This window comes from Pipistrellus kuhlii, unplaced genomic scaffold (assembly GCF_014108245.1).
Source record: "Pipistrellus kuhlii isolate mPipKuh1 unplaced genomic scaffold, mPipKuh1.p scaffold_m20_p_3, whole genome shotgun sequence".
Taxonomy (NCBI): Eukaryota; Metazoa; Chordata; class Mammalia; order Chiroptera; family Vespertilionidae; genus Pipistrellus; species Pipistrellus kuhlii.
Genome location: NW_023425529.1, coordinates 40,859,809 through 40,875,917, shown reverse-complemented (window position 1 = coordinate 40,875,917; position 16,109 = coordinate 40,859,809). Strand labels below are relative to the sequence as shown.

Below are 16,109 nucleotides of genomic sequence, written 5' to 3'. Positions count from 1 at the left end.
CCCTCCCCCCCCCCCATCCCAAAGGGTCTGAGCAGGTCTGTGAGGAGGCCCAGGAATCTGTTTTCATAGGTGTTTTCCAAGTTGTTTTGATGTATTACAGGGTTGGGGGATCCTATAGACTAGATAATCTTAAAAATCTCTTACAACTCTTAGGAGCAAAGATTCTAGCAAATGGAACAGGCGTGTATCAGGAGGTTTTGGTGTTGGGAAGGTTTATCACAGGGCAAGTGAGGCATAGTTTATTTCATTATCAGCATCATCATCACTATTATTATTGTTGTTGTTATTATTACTATGCTGACATTATTATTACGGAGGGAGTGACCCCAGCTGTTTGTTTCCATCACCAATGAGGCTCTGGCTTCAGGGGACCCTCACTTACCTCTAGGCTGGGGGTGAGACTGGGATAAAGGGGAAGGGAGGAATGGGCCTTGTCTGGTGGGTGGAGTCTCTTGGCAAGGGAACCTTTCCTTCCCTCTCTCCTGGGTGGAGTTTGGCTGCATGGGCTTTGGCACCGACCTCTAGGGCTGAGAGAGAATCTTCCCACCCATGTTCCTCCCCCACTTTCGTGTCTCAGCTGCCTCAGCTCTGGGGACTGCCCCTTCTCCTCCTCCAGACCTGACTTCCTCCCCAGACTCCCTTCAATCCTCACCAACCTCATTCCTGAGCCTGCTAATCTGTTTGCCACCCCTCTGCTTCCTTGCCTTGCCCTGGCACATGCCTTTCTCCCTACCTGGAATGTCACCCCCCTGCCTCCACACTGACTCACATTTCTGGGCTCCTGTAAAACCCAGCTCGACGCTCGCCTGCTTCATTCCAGCCAGCCTCTGCCCCAGTCTCTCCTCTTTGCTATGTACCCATTTACACTCGGAAAAACAGAATCAGAACACTGCTTTAGACTCAGAAAAATAAGTAGAGATGATCCAAACCAGCTCCCTCATTTGACAGATGACAAAACTGAGGCCCAGAGGACTTGTGATTTGGCCAAGATCGCACAGATAGTGAGATTTTTTAAATAGTTGGCTTCCCAAGAGGCTTTCAAGTATGTTATGTGTTTGTTTTGTTTCTCTGACACATTGTGATCTATATGAGGGCAGAGGCTGTGTTTTTGTTTTTGCCTTTAATGTTCTTTATCTCCACTGTGGAGTGTGTTTGTGTGTGTGTGTGTGTGTGTGTGTGTGTGTGTGCGCGCGCGCACACACATGCACGTGGTGGGCTGTACCGCGGGCTAGAGTAAGTAATTACAATATTTTTTATGCTCTCAAGACAATACTTCTAAAACCCACATTGGTGCAAACTTTTGCATATATTATTCATATGATCTCAGAGCAGTCCAGTGAGGTAGGTAGCCAAATTATTGTTATTTTACAAAGCAGGAAACTCAGACTTAGAAACGTGAGACCCAGGAAATGAATGGCCGAACCAGGCCTAGAATTCAAGTTCCTTGACTCCCAGCCCCCGCCAGGGACCCTGATACCCACAATGCCTCTCTTGGAGCTCTCTCCTCATGTTCCTGAGCACCTGGAGTCATCAAAGGGGTGATCTTTGCCATCTTGTATAATTCGTTGCTCTTTCTTCATCCTGGGGGTTGAGGAGAGCCTGTCTTTCTTTGGCTTCCTGCCCCTCCCCATCCTGTCCCACCGCTTTCTCCTTGTGTCCCCTCACAGCATGGTTGGCACGTACGTACTCAGAACTGCAGGTGTCTAGGGTGACAGACCACAGGGGAAACCACATCACCTTTGTTGACACCGAGGGAGGGAGGGAGGGGCCCAGGGGAAGGGCCTTGCTCAGTTCTCTCCACCTGCCTCATTCCCCACGGTCATCGGCCTCCCAACCAGAGCCATGTGGGCTTGAAGCCATGCCCCAGCCTCTTCTTCATTTATCCATCCAATTATGGCCCAGCAGGCTTATTACTTCTTCTCTCAGATCCTGAAATCCTGGATGGGGTCAGCCTAGCTGCATCCCAAAGCCTCACAGCCCGCTCCCCAATCCTAGCCAGAATGCTTAGGTAGTTCCCTAATCCCGCCTATGCAATACAACTGAGACAGGTGGGAACCGGAGATGAGATGGCAGGGCTGGGTCAGGGAGGAAGGAAGCTTGGCATCTAGGATGTCACACCTAGGTCAGCTGGGACCTCAAATAGCCAGGTATTACCAGACTTGACAGCAGGTCCTCCATGGTTGTGACCTGCTAGAAGGAATTGCACAGGCTCTGAATCAGACATAGTCAAGATTAAGTCACTTACTGGCTCTGTGGCCTAAGGGAAGTCATTTTGTTTTTCTGAGTTTTAGTTTGCTTCCTAAAACATTAGGGATGATAATGAGATATAAGTGAAAGGGCCTTGAACAGCATAGGAGACAAAGGAGACCCTCAGTAAATCCTAATTATTGTCCCGCCCTTCCTTCCTGCCTTCCACTTGTTATATCTGGTCCCATGAAACTCTTTATTTGGAGTTGGGGACCTACCCCCCCCCCCCCCAATTCATCTGCCACTTCAAAACCCTATGAATTGGCATTTGATCCCAGGTTCAGAACCTGGACTGCAAGGCCCAATCCAACGCAATGAGATAGTCCTCAGAGATCTCACCAGCCTTTGGGGACGGATCGCTTTTTGGTTGCCTTTGTGGAGACTGTGTGGGAAGTAGGGGCTGGGGGTTGGATTATGGCTTCGGCTGCTATATCTGGATTGCTGGATCAGGAGTGGTCTCGAGCCCTGAGTTTAAACCAGATGACCTTCTGGGGCTTTGAATGCTGGCACAAGATGGACACTCAGTAATATTTGTTGAATGAATGAATGGCCCCATCACTTACTAGTTGTGTTACTTTGGTCAGGTTTCTTTACCCTTTATGAGCCTTACTTTAATCATGACCATAATAAGGGTTATTGTTAAAAATAAGTGATCTTCCCAGCCAGCATGGCTCAGTGGTTGAGCGTCAACCTATGAACCAAGAGATCAGGGTTCAATTCCTGGTCAGGGCACATGCCCAAAATAAGCTGGTATTTTGGGCTTGATCCCTAGTGTGGGGTGTGCACGTGGCAGCTGATCTATGATTCTCTCATTATTTTTAAAAATATTTTATTGATTTTTTTTTTTAAAGAGAGGAAGGGAGAGGGATAGAGAGTCAGAAATATCCATGAGAGAGCAAGATCGATCAGCTGCCTCCTGCACACCCCCTACTGGGGATGTGCCCACAACCAAGGTACATGCCCTTAACCGGAATTGAACCTGGGACCCTTTAGTCCACACCTCTCTCTCATTATTGATGTTTCTATATCTCTCTCCCTCTTCCTTTCTCTCTGAAATAAAATATATATATATATATTAAAAAAAGAATAAATGTTTGCCAGTGGGGTAGTATAGGAGTGTTACATGGTAAATAGTCGGGGGGTGGGGGGAGGTAAGTATGGGAAGAAGAGGAAACAGAGGAAGAAAAAGTCAAGTAGGCCCAGACCACAAAGAAGAGCCCCTCAGGCTTGTACTGGACAGAGATTCCAGGAAGACTCAGGGGAGACAAGGCCGGTCCCATGGAGCTCATCTCTTCTGCTAGGTGCTTAGCTGAGCAGTCTGTGAGGAGCCTGGGCTCAAGAGCCTTAAAAAAAAAAAAAAAGCTTCCCATGGTAACCAGCATAGAGGAGAGAGAGGTAGCCTGCCTCATGTCTCTTAAGGTTCTTGGAGGCTCTCTAAACATATCCCAGCAAGGGACATGTGACTTAGAAACTGGATTACGACTCGGTCATGGGAAATAGAGTGTGTGAAATGGTAAGTACGTGTGGGAAGGGAGGGAGGGGCACAGTCCACCTTCCTAGATGCAGGTCTCACAAGCTATCTTTCTCTCTGTCTATACTTTGGGGGCAGTGAGTCCCAGTGTAAGATGCTGGGTACAGGCAGGGAGAGACCCCCTTTTTGTAAAATGTATTTTTATTGATCTCAGAGAAGGAGGGAGAGAGAGAGATGGAAACATCAACGATGACAGAGAATCATTGATCTGCTGCCTCCTGCACACGCCTTACTGGGGATTGAGGCTGCAACCCGGGTACGTGCCCTTGGCCGGAATAGACCCTGGGACCCTTCAGTCCGCAGGCCGATGCTCTATCCACTGAGCCAAACAAGCTAGGGCAGGAGAGACCGTTTTTGCTCAAATCTCTCAGAGCTCAGTGATTATGGAAAAAAGAAAAGGAAGGCTCACCAATAAATACATGATTGGTGCACATGGTAGAAATGAATACACAGCCGGGACCGGTTTGGCTCAGTGGATAGAGCGTCAGCCTTCGGACGGAAAGGTCCCGGGTTCGATTCCGGTCAAGGGCATGTACCTTGGTTGCGGGCACATCCCCAGTGCGGTGTGTGCAAAAGGCAGCTGATCGATGATTCTCTCTCATTGATGTTTCTAACTCTCTGTCCCTCTCAATTCCTCTCTCTGTAAAATCAATAAAATATATTAAAAAAAAGAAAAGAAAAGAAATGAATACACAAAGACCTGATTTCAGTCAGAAATAACGACGGGAGTCTTGAGGGGATTAAGAGAGGGCATTGGGGGGGGAGGCAAAGGAGAGAGGCATAGGGAAAAGACTGAGTGTCTGAAGTAACCAAGCAATTTTCCTGGAGGCTATGGGCACAGAAGAGGCATCTGGAAGGAGAGTGATGTGGTTTGGAAGTAAGGGCTGGGAAGAACACCCCTGAGGTGGGAGAACTTGTGTTCTGCAGAGTCAGCATGGGGAGTCACAGGTAAAAAAGGGTGCGTTGGAGGTGTCCAGCTGGGGTACGGTCCTTGAAGGCCACGAATGTCTGCCCCAATTCAGCAAATAACTACGGGGAGCTTGGATTCTGTGTAAGCCACTTAGCAAGACACTACAAGAAATGCAGTCACGATGAAGGCAATAGCTGGGTTCAGGAATGTCCACTCTTGAAGGAGAGTTGAGACAAGGAGACAGACTTCAGAGGATAAAGGTCAATGTAAAGAGAAAAGACTGGCCACGTGGGGTGGGGTCCTTTAACGGAAGGAAAGACCCCTCTGGCTGTGGGGATCAGGGAATGGCTTCTGGAGAAGTTGGTGTGGACTTGAGGATTGGGAAGATTTTAACAGGAGGAGAAAGGACTGTGAGGACATTCATTTTTGGAGGGAACACGGAGAGCCAAGGTGAGGGAATGGGAAAGAATGAGAACACAGTGGGGAGCAGCCAGCAGCCCACTTTGGCTGAAATAATAATAGTAATCATAGCAACTAGCATTGCTGAGCACTAAGTACCAGGAGGCACTGGGCAGAACATCAGCGAGAGAGAGAGAGAGAGAGAGAGAGAGAGAGAGAGAGAGAGAGAGAGAGAGAGAGAGAGAGAGAGAGGGGTTGTGTAGTATGTGCCAGCAGCAGGGGGGCTTGGAGGCCAGGAAAGGACTTTGTGAGGAGACGTTAACAAGTGCACTCGCTGCCTGCTGACTGAGTGCTGGGACACCTACAGGGGCTGAAGACAAGTAGGCTGCTAAAAATCCCAGTTAGCAACAAGGGGTGAGGCTGGAGCTGCGCTTGTGGGAACTGGGAGTCTATGGCCAGGCCCTCTTAGGCCACTGTGGACTCTTATTTCCCCGTCTGACACGACTCTGCCTCTGGCTCAGCCTCAATTTCTCCTTCTGTAGAATCCCGAGACTCTTGGGGTTCCTAGGAATAAGAGAAGATTGGGGTCAGATGGAGGTTGCGCCCTGCCTTCCAGGGGTGATGCCTCGGGGGAACCCAGAGCCTGGCGGTCCTCCTCCCTTCCCAGGAGCCCCTGTGTCTCTAACCCAGCAGACTGCCAGAGGCGACAGGGCTGACAGACTAGGCTGGGGAGCAGAGTGGTGAGGTCCTCAGCCTCTGACCCCTGAATCTGACCTCCTTGGGCTGAAAGGGTGGAGGGGGTCAGGGAGGGCTGCTGCGGCGGGGGGGGAAAAAAAGCCGGCAGGAGCCGAGTTTATTAGCTGAGGGAGGGCTGGAGGCGGCTGCATTCCGACTCACAGACTGGAACATTTCTGTGATCCGCTGTAATGCACTGGGAGACACTGGGCACATTGCTGAAGTTTGACTCATAGGGACCGGGAGGGGGAAAGAGAAGGGGGGAGGGTGGTGGTGGTGGTGGTGGGGGGTGAGGAATGGGAGGAAGCGAGGAAGAGGAGAGGAGGGAAGGAAATCCCTTGAGAAACGTCTTTTTTAAAAAAAGAAAACTTTCAAAACCCGCACCGCCCCCACCCCCCTTTTCTTTTAATAGGAACAGGCTGGACCCTCCGGTTCCCCTCGGCAGGCGCTGGGTGGGGGGGTGGGGGGAAAGGGGGAGGGCTGGGCAGTGATTCAAATCAGATCCTGGAACTTTCCTCAGGCAAGTTGTGCGGGGCGGAGGGAGGGGGGTGTCCCGGGAATCTCCGAGGACTCGGGACTCCACGCGTGTCCCGGAGTGGGACTGCGTGCTCGTGGGCTGGGCTGGTCGGTGCTCGCGCGCGCGGAGGTCCTGCCCCGGACAACGGCGTCTGCGGAAACGGCCCGGGCCCTGCGTAAACATGGATGGGAGTCCGTGCCGAGCGCGCCGGGCTGCGGGCGCCCAGGTAGCCGGGTTTCCGGGAATTGTGCGCGGGCCGGGGCCGGGGCCGGGCGGCTGGCGGAGGGCCGGTCCCGCGCTCCGCGCTCCTTCCTCCTCCCGGGGTGTCCGCCGCCGCCGCGCGGGGCGCGTCTGCCGGGCGGTGTGTCCCGGGCCGCGCGCGCCGGCCCCCTCCCTCCCTCCCTCCCTCCCCTCCCCCTGGCCCGCTCTCCGCCTCAGATAAAGCATTTCCTTCCATTGTCATCCTACCCGGCCGGCCGGGCTGCCAGGGCCCTCCCCCTCCCGGCCCCCTCCCTTCCTCTCGCCGTCTCTCAGTCGCTCTGCAGCCTCCGGCGGCCGGGGGGGAGGTGAGGCCGGCGCCCCGGCCCCCAGCCCCGCCATGCGCCCCCCGCGCTGAGGGCCGCGGCCGCTGGATGCACAGTCGTCCCCGCGCGGGTGAGTACCGGGCAGCCGCCCCGGCCCCGCCCGCCCCGCCCCGCGCGGCTCCCCAGCCCCGGCCGCCGGGACTCGGACTCCCGGGCTCAGGCTCCGGTTCGGGCTCCGGACGCCCCGCGGCCCGGCCCCGCGTGCGCCCCCCCGGCCGCGCCCGCCCCGCCCGGCTCCACGGGGCTCGGGCCGGCTCCCGGCCCGGGCTGGTTCCGGGGCCGGAGGGCTCGGGCCTCCCGCTGGGCGCCCACATCCGCCCGCCCCGGGGCAGCGACAGGCCCGAGGGAGGGAGCGGGAGGCCCCGGGCCGCCCGCCGATGCTCAGACCGGGGTTACTTCACCCCCATTCCTGGGGAGGACGGGCCTGGGGACCGGGGCGCCGGGGAAGGAGGGACGGACGGCTCCCGCGGCCCCGGGAGGGGGCGGTGCTCCGGGGCGGAAGGTTTGGAAGCGCGAGGGCAAAGGGCAGAACCCACTGAGTTGTGGCCGGGCCGGTGGTGCTGGACATCATCCCATCTCGCGGGTCCCCCGACCCCTAGGCTGGGGCAGGGGGATCCCCTGGATGGAGGGTCCGGGACTGGGAAGTTTCTCCGAGCTCCGCCCCGCACCCTGCTCACCCATTAGGGCGAAGAGACACCTGTGCCCCAGTGCGCTGCCTGCCGAGGGGCTGACAGAGGGAGAACCGCAGGCGCTGGTGTCCTGAGAGTTGGGGACAGGATGTGTGCACCTCAGGCCTGGGATCTGCTGGTGCAGGGCAGTGTGAGAGCAGGCTGCGGACCTGGGAGCGGGGCTGGGCTCTGACACGGGGGGAGTTTCTAGACCTGTGCGCTGAGAGAGAACTCTGGGGCCTGCAGGCCACCTAGCTCTCCCCCCAACCCCTTTTTCCTTCCCTCTGGCTGCCCATTCGGACCTGCACATTCGGATCTGACCTCTCTCCAGCCACTGCTGCTCCTCCCACCAAGTCTAGGCCATTCCCTAGTCCCTGTTGGCTGTCCTGCATACCCAGAGGCCTCCCCCTGCATCTGGACACTGGCTGTATTGCTGCTGCCTATTCCTCTCCACACACCACTTCAACATCTGCTTGAGGCCCAGCTTGACCTGCCAAATTCTAGGGTGAGAGAATGGGGCATTGGATTTTAGTGGCCCGGCTGAGGACTCAAGCTCTGGACTGTTCAGCCTGCTCCCTTCGGGACTTGCACTGGACCCAGGAGTCTTCTTTACAACTCCTTCCCAGGCACTGGGCTGAAAGAAGGGAGACTGTGACTCAGTTTCCCACCCCCTAACGGGGCACCTTGGCAGCCCATCTCTCCCCAACAGGAACTCTTCCATGAAGCGGCTCAGGTTGCCACGCACACTTTCTCTCTCCATGCCAGCCCTCTGAGACATCCCAAGCTCCCTTTTCAGCATCGGCGAGCCATCTCATAGCTCCTCATGGCTTAGCATCTCCTTCTTCTTCTCTGCTCTCTGTTTCTTCTACCCACCTCAGTTAATGAGTCATTTTCCTCTTTTCCTGCAGTCACTTCTGAGGGAAACTAAGGCACAAAGCAGACGCGCTGTGTCATGCACAGCGAACCAAGACTGGAACCAGGTCCTGGACCTGCTGGGACGTCTCCCTTGCCTTTAGTCCCCTGACGCTCCCGGAACCTGGCAGGGCCACGCTCAGAGCTGCCGCTGGTGTCACGTCTGGGGAAGTGTTCTCCTGAGGCCTCTGTGTTTGTTAGCGTGAGCCCGGGGGTGGGTGTCTCTTTGGCCACCAGGCCTTAGGCTGGCACGGTGAGGCTGGGAAGTCGCATGCAGGTCTTGCACGGACCCTCCGAAGAATCTAAAACGGTCACTCTGCTCTGATATTGAAGTTCAGTGTCCCCGTCAATAAAACGGGGAGAAAATTTCAGGTGCACTTCCCAGAGCACAGAGGAGGGGAGGGTAACTGTAAAGAGAGGGATCGATGTTCAGTGTGAGGGCTATTATGCGTGTCTCTCCTCCCCCCCCCCCCCCCCACCACCACCACTACCTTCAGGGATAACAGACACCAGCTTTCATCCTGGGTGGCTTCTGGGAATGAGAGTTGGAACTTTTCCTTAGTCCTGATCATGGGAGTGAGCTCATGTGTGATGGGGCAGTGGGGACCCTCTCTTGGCTGTGGACACACTTGCCCAAGGACCCGGGAGGAAAAAGCCTATGTAACCCCCGCCTCTTTTTCATTGCGAGCTGGTAATTTAGACGTTGGCGGGGGCCTGAGAAGATGAGCTCAAGGCCCAGGGTCTCACACACATAGGGAATGGTGGGCTGAGTGGAGCTGGAAGCAGACCTAACCCTGCCGGTGCCCACTCTCCTGGCCTTCTCCCTGGCCTGGCTCAGGTCCTGTCCATGCCTGCTCCTCAGAGCTTGGCCCTGGTCTGCCTTCAGCCCAGACTGAGACTGGGGCCCATCATGGGCCTGGGAGCTGGGGGGAGGGCATGTGTCCTCCCGGAGGCCCCGGGACTGCGTTTGTGTGTGTGTTGGATTTGTTCACTAGATGGGGTACTTCCTCTGGGGCAGGAAGCTTTGATTTCCTGTGGTGGGGGCGTTGGTAGGATCAGGAGTGGGGGGCTCAGCTCTGGGCCATCCCTGATGTTGTTGTTTGGAACCATAGACGGGGCAGACTTGTTGCAAAGGTTGTCCCTCCGACCTCCCCCCCCCCCAGCCCAGGGAAGGCGGGATGGAGCGCACTGGTGAGGAGGCCCAGGCTGAGGCTGGAGAAGGAGGCGGTGAGTCTGCTGAGATGAGGGGGGTGGTGGGCAACACAGCAGGAAGCCTGGTCACCAGGTGACTCTGCCGGGTATTGTGTTTCCCTGCGATATTTCCCCCTGTTTCTGTGGTAACCTTCCCTGGGGGACCCAGGCCTTTGGGCTGCAGGAAAGTGCCCCCAGACAGCCCTTTCCTTAGAGGCCTGAGTATTAGGAGGAGTCCCTAAATCTGGCCGCCTCCTTAACCCTATGGCTGCTAGGACCAGGGCCTGGGAATCTAGGCAAGTGGGCAGAGCACTGAGGGATGGCTGGGCAGAGGCCCTTTTGCATCTCTTTGGGGTGAGGGAAAGGGGAAGAGAAGGGCTGCTGGACTTTGGGGCGGGCTCTGTGCCCACACTCATCCCGTCTCTCCACTGCCCTCCTTCAGCGTCCCCCTCTCGAAGGGGGAGGTGGACAGCATGCTGCCTGGGGCAGGGAGAAGGGCGGAGGTGGCAGAGGCGGGAGGGGTATTTTCATCAGCAGAGCAGAGCCTCTTTGGTCCTGGACGGGTTCCCGGAGGCAAAATAAATTCACGATCGCGACTCTTTAGTGTGGGTCAGCGTGTGATGGGTGTGTGTGTGTGCACTGGGTGTGTGGTGGGGGCCTGTGTGTGTGCCCCAGGCTGTGTTTGCAGGTGTGGTTCTGTGACAGTTTGTGATCCACGTAGTGGCTTTGTGTTGGGCCTTTTGGGAGTGTGTACACGTGCAGTACAGGTGTGTGTCATCGGTGTAGTGTGTACCTTTGCAGTGTATGGCTCTGTGTGGGGAATATGTTCATGTTTTGGGGGGTGGGGGGCTGTGTACCTGTGCAGAAATGGCTTTTTAACAGAAGTCCAGATGTTGGCTGGAAAGCACCATCTCACTCGTGGTCCTCAAGTCTCAGTTTCTGGACTGCTTATTTGGGCGTCACCTGGGAGTGTATTAAAGAGAAAGATCCTCAGGCCCCATCCGGACAGATTCAGAATCTGCAGGGAAGGGCCTGGGAATCTGGATTTTAGCAATTCTGGTGCAGAGCCGCATTTGAGGACATGAGGACCACCATCGGGGGCCAACCTTTTCCACTTTTTCTTTTGAAGAAACTGAGACTTTTAGAAAGTGTGTGCAGTTTGTCCGGGAACACAGTGGCTATTGAGAGGAAAGAACTCAAAGTCTGTGAAGACTGGTGCGGGCTTCGCTGTGCATGCTCTGCGTATGCAGGTGTGCCCCTGCCCACACTCAGTGTGATGGAGGGGACTCGGTGAGGCTGATGCACACCTTAACTGGGCCTTGACCTTTCCCTCGGGGTCCCAGGCTTCCTGATCTTGCTCTCTGGTTACGTCCTGCATCCATCTCCCCGGGGAAATCCTGAGACTCTTGAGCAGCAACTCTAAAGGCAACGTTGGCAACCAGGAGGCCCTATTTACTGAGCCAGTCCCTCAGCTGTTCATCCATTCACCAGATGCTTACTGAGCCTTGCCACATGCCAGGCACAGAGAGGCAGTGAGCACAGAAGCAGAGCATCTGGCCTCAGGGAACTTCCACTCTAGTGGAGGAGACAGACAGAACCAGTAAGCAAGTAGAGAAATGAGTGTATGTATCTAGTTACACACTGTGATAAGCTCTAAGAAGGAAATGAACCGGGTGCCGTACTAGAGAATAACAAGGTGGGACTTCCTTAGAAAGGGTGGCCAGGGGAGGCCTGCCTGAGAAGGTGACATCGACGCCTTCTCTCACCTCCCCAGGCTGGAAGTGAGCCCTCAGAGCCTTCTGAGCATGCGTGGAAACTGCCTGGGTCCAGGTGGGGCATCCGAATTGCCAGCCTCTTGGCCTGGCATGGGATACAGCAGGGTCTCTGTTCCTCAGACAGCCCCCAGAGGTTGGCCAAGGAGAAGAGCAGGATGGAGAGCTGGACAGGGTCCACATTTGAGGCCACTCCGTGGCTTGGGAGAGCGGCCGCTCCTTCGCAGGCGAGTCCAGGCCCCGTGGGCATGTTGGATGCTGGGAAGGTAGCGGCCTCTCTCCAGGAGCTCTCAAGCGCCGCCCCATTCCTGACCCTCCTACCTCACCTTCCTCCCACCTCATTTCCTTCCTCCCCATCTCCCCACCCTGGAACTCCGGTGCCAAGTCCCTCCCCTCCAGGTCTAGCCTGGCTGCCGCTGTGGCCACTGGAATTTATTTACCTGGCTCCAAAATCACCGAGGAGGGAGGGAGGGGGTCCAGGCCGAGCAAGGACCTAGACCCTGGAAAATAGGACAGAACCCCAAAGCAGGTAGAGGACAGGGCCAAGAGAGGGCTCGGAAGAGACCTTTGGCAGGGCCTGCAGAGCCTCTCTTGGGCCCTTGGAATCTGCTCCCCAAACTGGCTGAAATGTCATCGGCTAGAAGGCAGTGCCCCCCTCGGGCAGGTTAACTTTCCCATCGGCCAGCAGCCTTCAGGCCCTTTCACCTCCAGCCTCTTCTGGTAGGGCACCCAGGCTGCAGAAAGCTGCGGCCCTCTCAGGAGCCGAGAATTAGAGGAGCCTAATTCTCTTAGAGTCTAAGAGAAGGGGCCCGCCTGGCCCGCCTCGGCTGGCATTTCACCCGGGGCCTCCTTTAGACTGCTCAGTGCAGAAGCCCCCTGGACTCCTGTGCAGGCTCCACCGTGGCCACTCCACAACCTCCACGGCAAGGTGGGGAGGCAACTTCTAAAGAGGAGGGCCCTGGGCTACACGCACCATCCCCGCCCAGGCTCCTGCCACTTCCTTTTTTCCTTCAGTTGCCTGCAGGGATTGGAAACCCTGGTGCTCTGAGACTCTTGGGCCTTCAGGGCCCAGCTTGAGCCTTAGGGAGAAGGAGGGGTACCCACTTCCCTTTCAGGAGTCCCCGCTCGGCTCCCTGCAGAGCCCATGTCAAGGAGCCCCACTCTGGCTCTGCAGTCACCCCCTCCCTCCCTCCCTCCCCCAGCTCCCAGGATGGCAGGGAGGAGCAGGGCAGGCTGGGAGCCACAGGGTCGGAAAGAGCCCGGGGTGGGGGAATTTGGGGACCGGGCTGAAACCGGCTTGTTTTGCTTGCCCCACAAACCTCCTTGGGCATCCGCTGCGCCCTCTGGGGCGTTCAGGTTGTGGAACTGCTCTCAGAATGACAGGCTGGTGGCACCCAGTTGGGTCAGGGGGGTGGGGGTGGGGTGAAGGCGGGGAGCCCCAGGCGAGGGGGAGCTGGAGGGTTAAAAATAGCAGCAGCCGGGTTTCAGTTAGCAAATGTGGAGGCGGGGAGCTGGAGGCGGGGCGGTGGCAGGCCGTGTTTGCCCACAGCGCAGGGCTGTTTCCCCCGGGTCCCAGGCATGAGTCACCGGGGAGCTGCCTGCAGAGGAGGTGCTGGCACCCGGACCCTGCCGCTGGGGTCGGGCGCAGGCTTCATCCAGGGTTCGGGAGGACGTGCAGCTCCCTCCCTGGCCTTCGGGGCTGTCCTGACAATCGGGCCAGGGGGGCTGTGGCATAGAGGGGAAGTCGTGTGCCATTCTGAGGCCTAAGCCCTGGGTTTGAAACCCAGCCGAATGGCTGAGAGACCTTGGGCAAGGTTGCCCAGGGCCCTAAGCCTTGGTTTCCTAGTCCTTCAAGTGGGGATTTTCTCGCATGCCTACGTAAGCACTGGGTGGATTCTACAGCGTCTGGCAGAAGTTCACTGTCACCTCGGGTCTGCTGTGCCCATTGCAGAGCTTGGCGGGAGGGCCTTCCTGTGAGGACACAGGGGAGGCCTGGAGGCCCTTCGAGTCCTTTCTCCTGCGAAAGGGCTCACAGCTAAGTGAACCTTGGGTACGTGGCTCTCCGTGCCTCAAGTTCCTCCCTCTGTCACAGGAAAATAATAATAGTTCCAGCCTCCTGGAGATGCTATAAAGATTAAAGTAAGTCACGCTCACACCGTGCCCGGTATGAAGTCAGTGTACGCAGAATATTCGTCATTATTATGAGTGTTGTTTTCATATTTTTGAAGGTCACGGATAGGGAATGCCGAAGACGCTAAGAACAGAAACTGGGCCCAGCCCCAGTTCACAGGGAAAAATCAGGCCAAATTCTCTGTTCCAGACTCCTCCACCCATCAGGGCCTGGAGCAGCAGGCGTCTGGAGCCAGCAGTCACAGGGTGGGCTCCTCTCTCACGTCACTGCCCCCAGCCTTCCCAGGGAGGTAGGACACCGGGGTCCCGAGAGTCTCGAATCCAGCTGGCATTGGAGGGGGCCTGGGACGGGAGCACCCTGATGGCCCCCATGTGGAGCACCTCTCCAGCATCTGCTGGGGTGACCTTTCGGTTCGCCCCTCCCTGGCGGCTCTTAAGAGGAACATGAGGCAGAGGAGGGCTGGGAAGGTCAGTGATGTCAGCAGTGAGTATTCCCAGCACAGCGCCCTGGAAGAGGCAGAAGGCCCTTCTCTCAGCAAAGGACCATTATTCAGCCTGCAGGCATTCATTGAGTAAGCCCTGACAGTGTGCCCGGCCCTGTGCTGGGCCCTCTGTGTGATTCAGGAGAGGCAGGGGACGCTGGGTGGTAGATCACTCAGAACCCCAAAAGACTTGGAGGTGCAAGAATTCAAATGGGGTCAGGGAAAGCCTAGTAGTGTGGGTCTCTGGAAACCAGAGGTTGGGTCTTGACTCTGCAATCTGTGTGTGTGTGTGTGTGTGTGTGTGTGTATTCTGTTTTTATTATTATAGAAGTAGTTTATGTGCATTGCAGGTAATCAGACGACACAGACAAACAAAAATTAAAAACTAAAAATATAAAAATAAAAAACGCGAGCAATCCCAGCTGTCGCAGATCGCTGCCACGATACCTCCCTGCACACCTTCCCCTTTCCTGGCAGGCCTTTATGCACCTCCCTTTCACCTAAATGAGATTACATTGTGTGTGCTGTGCCCCCGGGCAGCGCTCTCCACCCTCCACTAAGGTCACTTTTCATTTCATCAAATTCCCAGTTGGCCAGAAATTGTTCACATCTGGTTTGTCCAAATCAGTACCCAGGACCAGGCGTCTGGCTATTGCACTCCCTGAAGGCTGTGTAAGCACCCTGGCTGGATTTGTGATCTGGAAAAATCCGGCTCACCACGTCTTAAAGGCAGCCGTGGCCACAAAGGGGAATCGTGTCACCTGGAGAATCTGCCCTGCACACTGGCTGTCTTCCAGAAACAACAGGCAAGATGAGGGAGCTACCGAGGCCCGAGTGGGATGGCAATCTCCAGGGTACTGACTGTCATTAATATTAATGTGGCTTCCCTGTTAATGCCAGCATTCATCAATAGCTTGTTGCTATTCACAGATTCATACCCATGATGCTCCCAGGCCATGGAGCAAACCAGATCCCCACTGTGGCCTCTGCCTTTCCCTAACCCAGGTGCAAGGGTGAACTTTGGCTATGTTCTTAGTCCCCAGGAGCTTGCCATGAAGGTGGGTGCTCCCTTCTACACTAGTGGGTGCTCCATCCCTTCTCCCAGCCCACGGGTGCAGTGTGTGTGGCCTCAGAGAGAAAGAGAGAGCGTGCCCGGGACAGCATCTTTTCCCAAGAGAGTTTGCTCACTGTGAAGGGTGGCTTGCTGTGGTTATGCAACCTGCATTTCTATAGGCCCAGCAGGTTCCCGAGTGCTCCCACACAGCTCTCAGCTTGCGGATCTCCCCTGCGGCCCAGGGGGGTTTGCCTGGTTACTGACACCCTGCTGGAGGCAGTGCACAGGAAACAAAGTGGTAACATGGACACTGAAAAGGCAGGGAAAATATAGGATGAAAAAGGGAGTGAAGATGGAGTTGGGGAGTGCCTCCTGGAGACCAAAAACATGTGAGGGACACATGCAGAGATGATTCTCTGTTTTCATTTTTGTTGTGGTGGATGTTTTCCGGATGGAGGACCAGCACACTGTGGGGACATGTTGGCACCGGGAACCACCCCCAGGCCCTCAGCGGCCGGGCCCAGCTGTGCCCTGCGGCCCCTCGGAGGGGGTGGGGGGAACTAGCTGTGCAGGCCGGTGTGGTGAGTATGAGCTTAGGTTCTGGAGTCCCAGAAGCCCTTCTGGCCATCTGCGTGACCTCGGCGATTTCCCTAAGTTCCCCGAGCCTCAGTGTCCTTCTTTGTAAAATGAGGGTGATCATAATATCTACCTTAATAGGGTTTTGAGGACCAAACAAGACAGTAAAAGAGAGATGCCCAGCACAGTAACCAGCACAACAGTGAACATTTAATACCTGGTTGCTGATCATCACTAATGTTAATTATAACATGATAATTATTAACACAACTTGAACTTTTCCCTGGCAGTCTCTTGGTTGGCATAGGTGAGAGGAGCTGAGGAAGGAAGGCCCATCTCCTGGCTCACGTGCAGCAGGGAGAGGCAGATGGGTGGCCAAGCAGGAGTGGGGTACACACACG

At 55.9% G+C, this 16,109-nt stretch overlaps 1 protein-coding gene across 3 annotated transcripts in view; it reads left to right on the top strand.

Annotated features, from left to right (window-relative positions):
* Positions 1–6,506: 6,506 nt before the first annotated feature.
* HDAC7 (histone deacetylase 7) overlaps positions 6,507–16,109 on the top strand; it is a 35,868-nt gene continuing 26,265 nt past the window's right edge. Inside the window, exon 1 of one of the 3 annotated variants that reach the window (XM_045589001.1) lies at positions 6,507–6,565. Coding sequence is in view for 2 of the 3 variants with exons in the window: in XM_045588999.1 (XP_045444955.1) it covers positions 6,972–6,993 (22 nt within the window). In the remaining variant the exon portion in view is untranslated. Of the gene's footprint in view, positions 6,566–6,781; positions 6,994–16,109 lie in introns of those variants that run through there. The other 2 variants (XM_045588999.1, XM_045589000.1) reach the window with 2 other exon arrangements.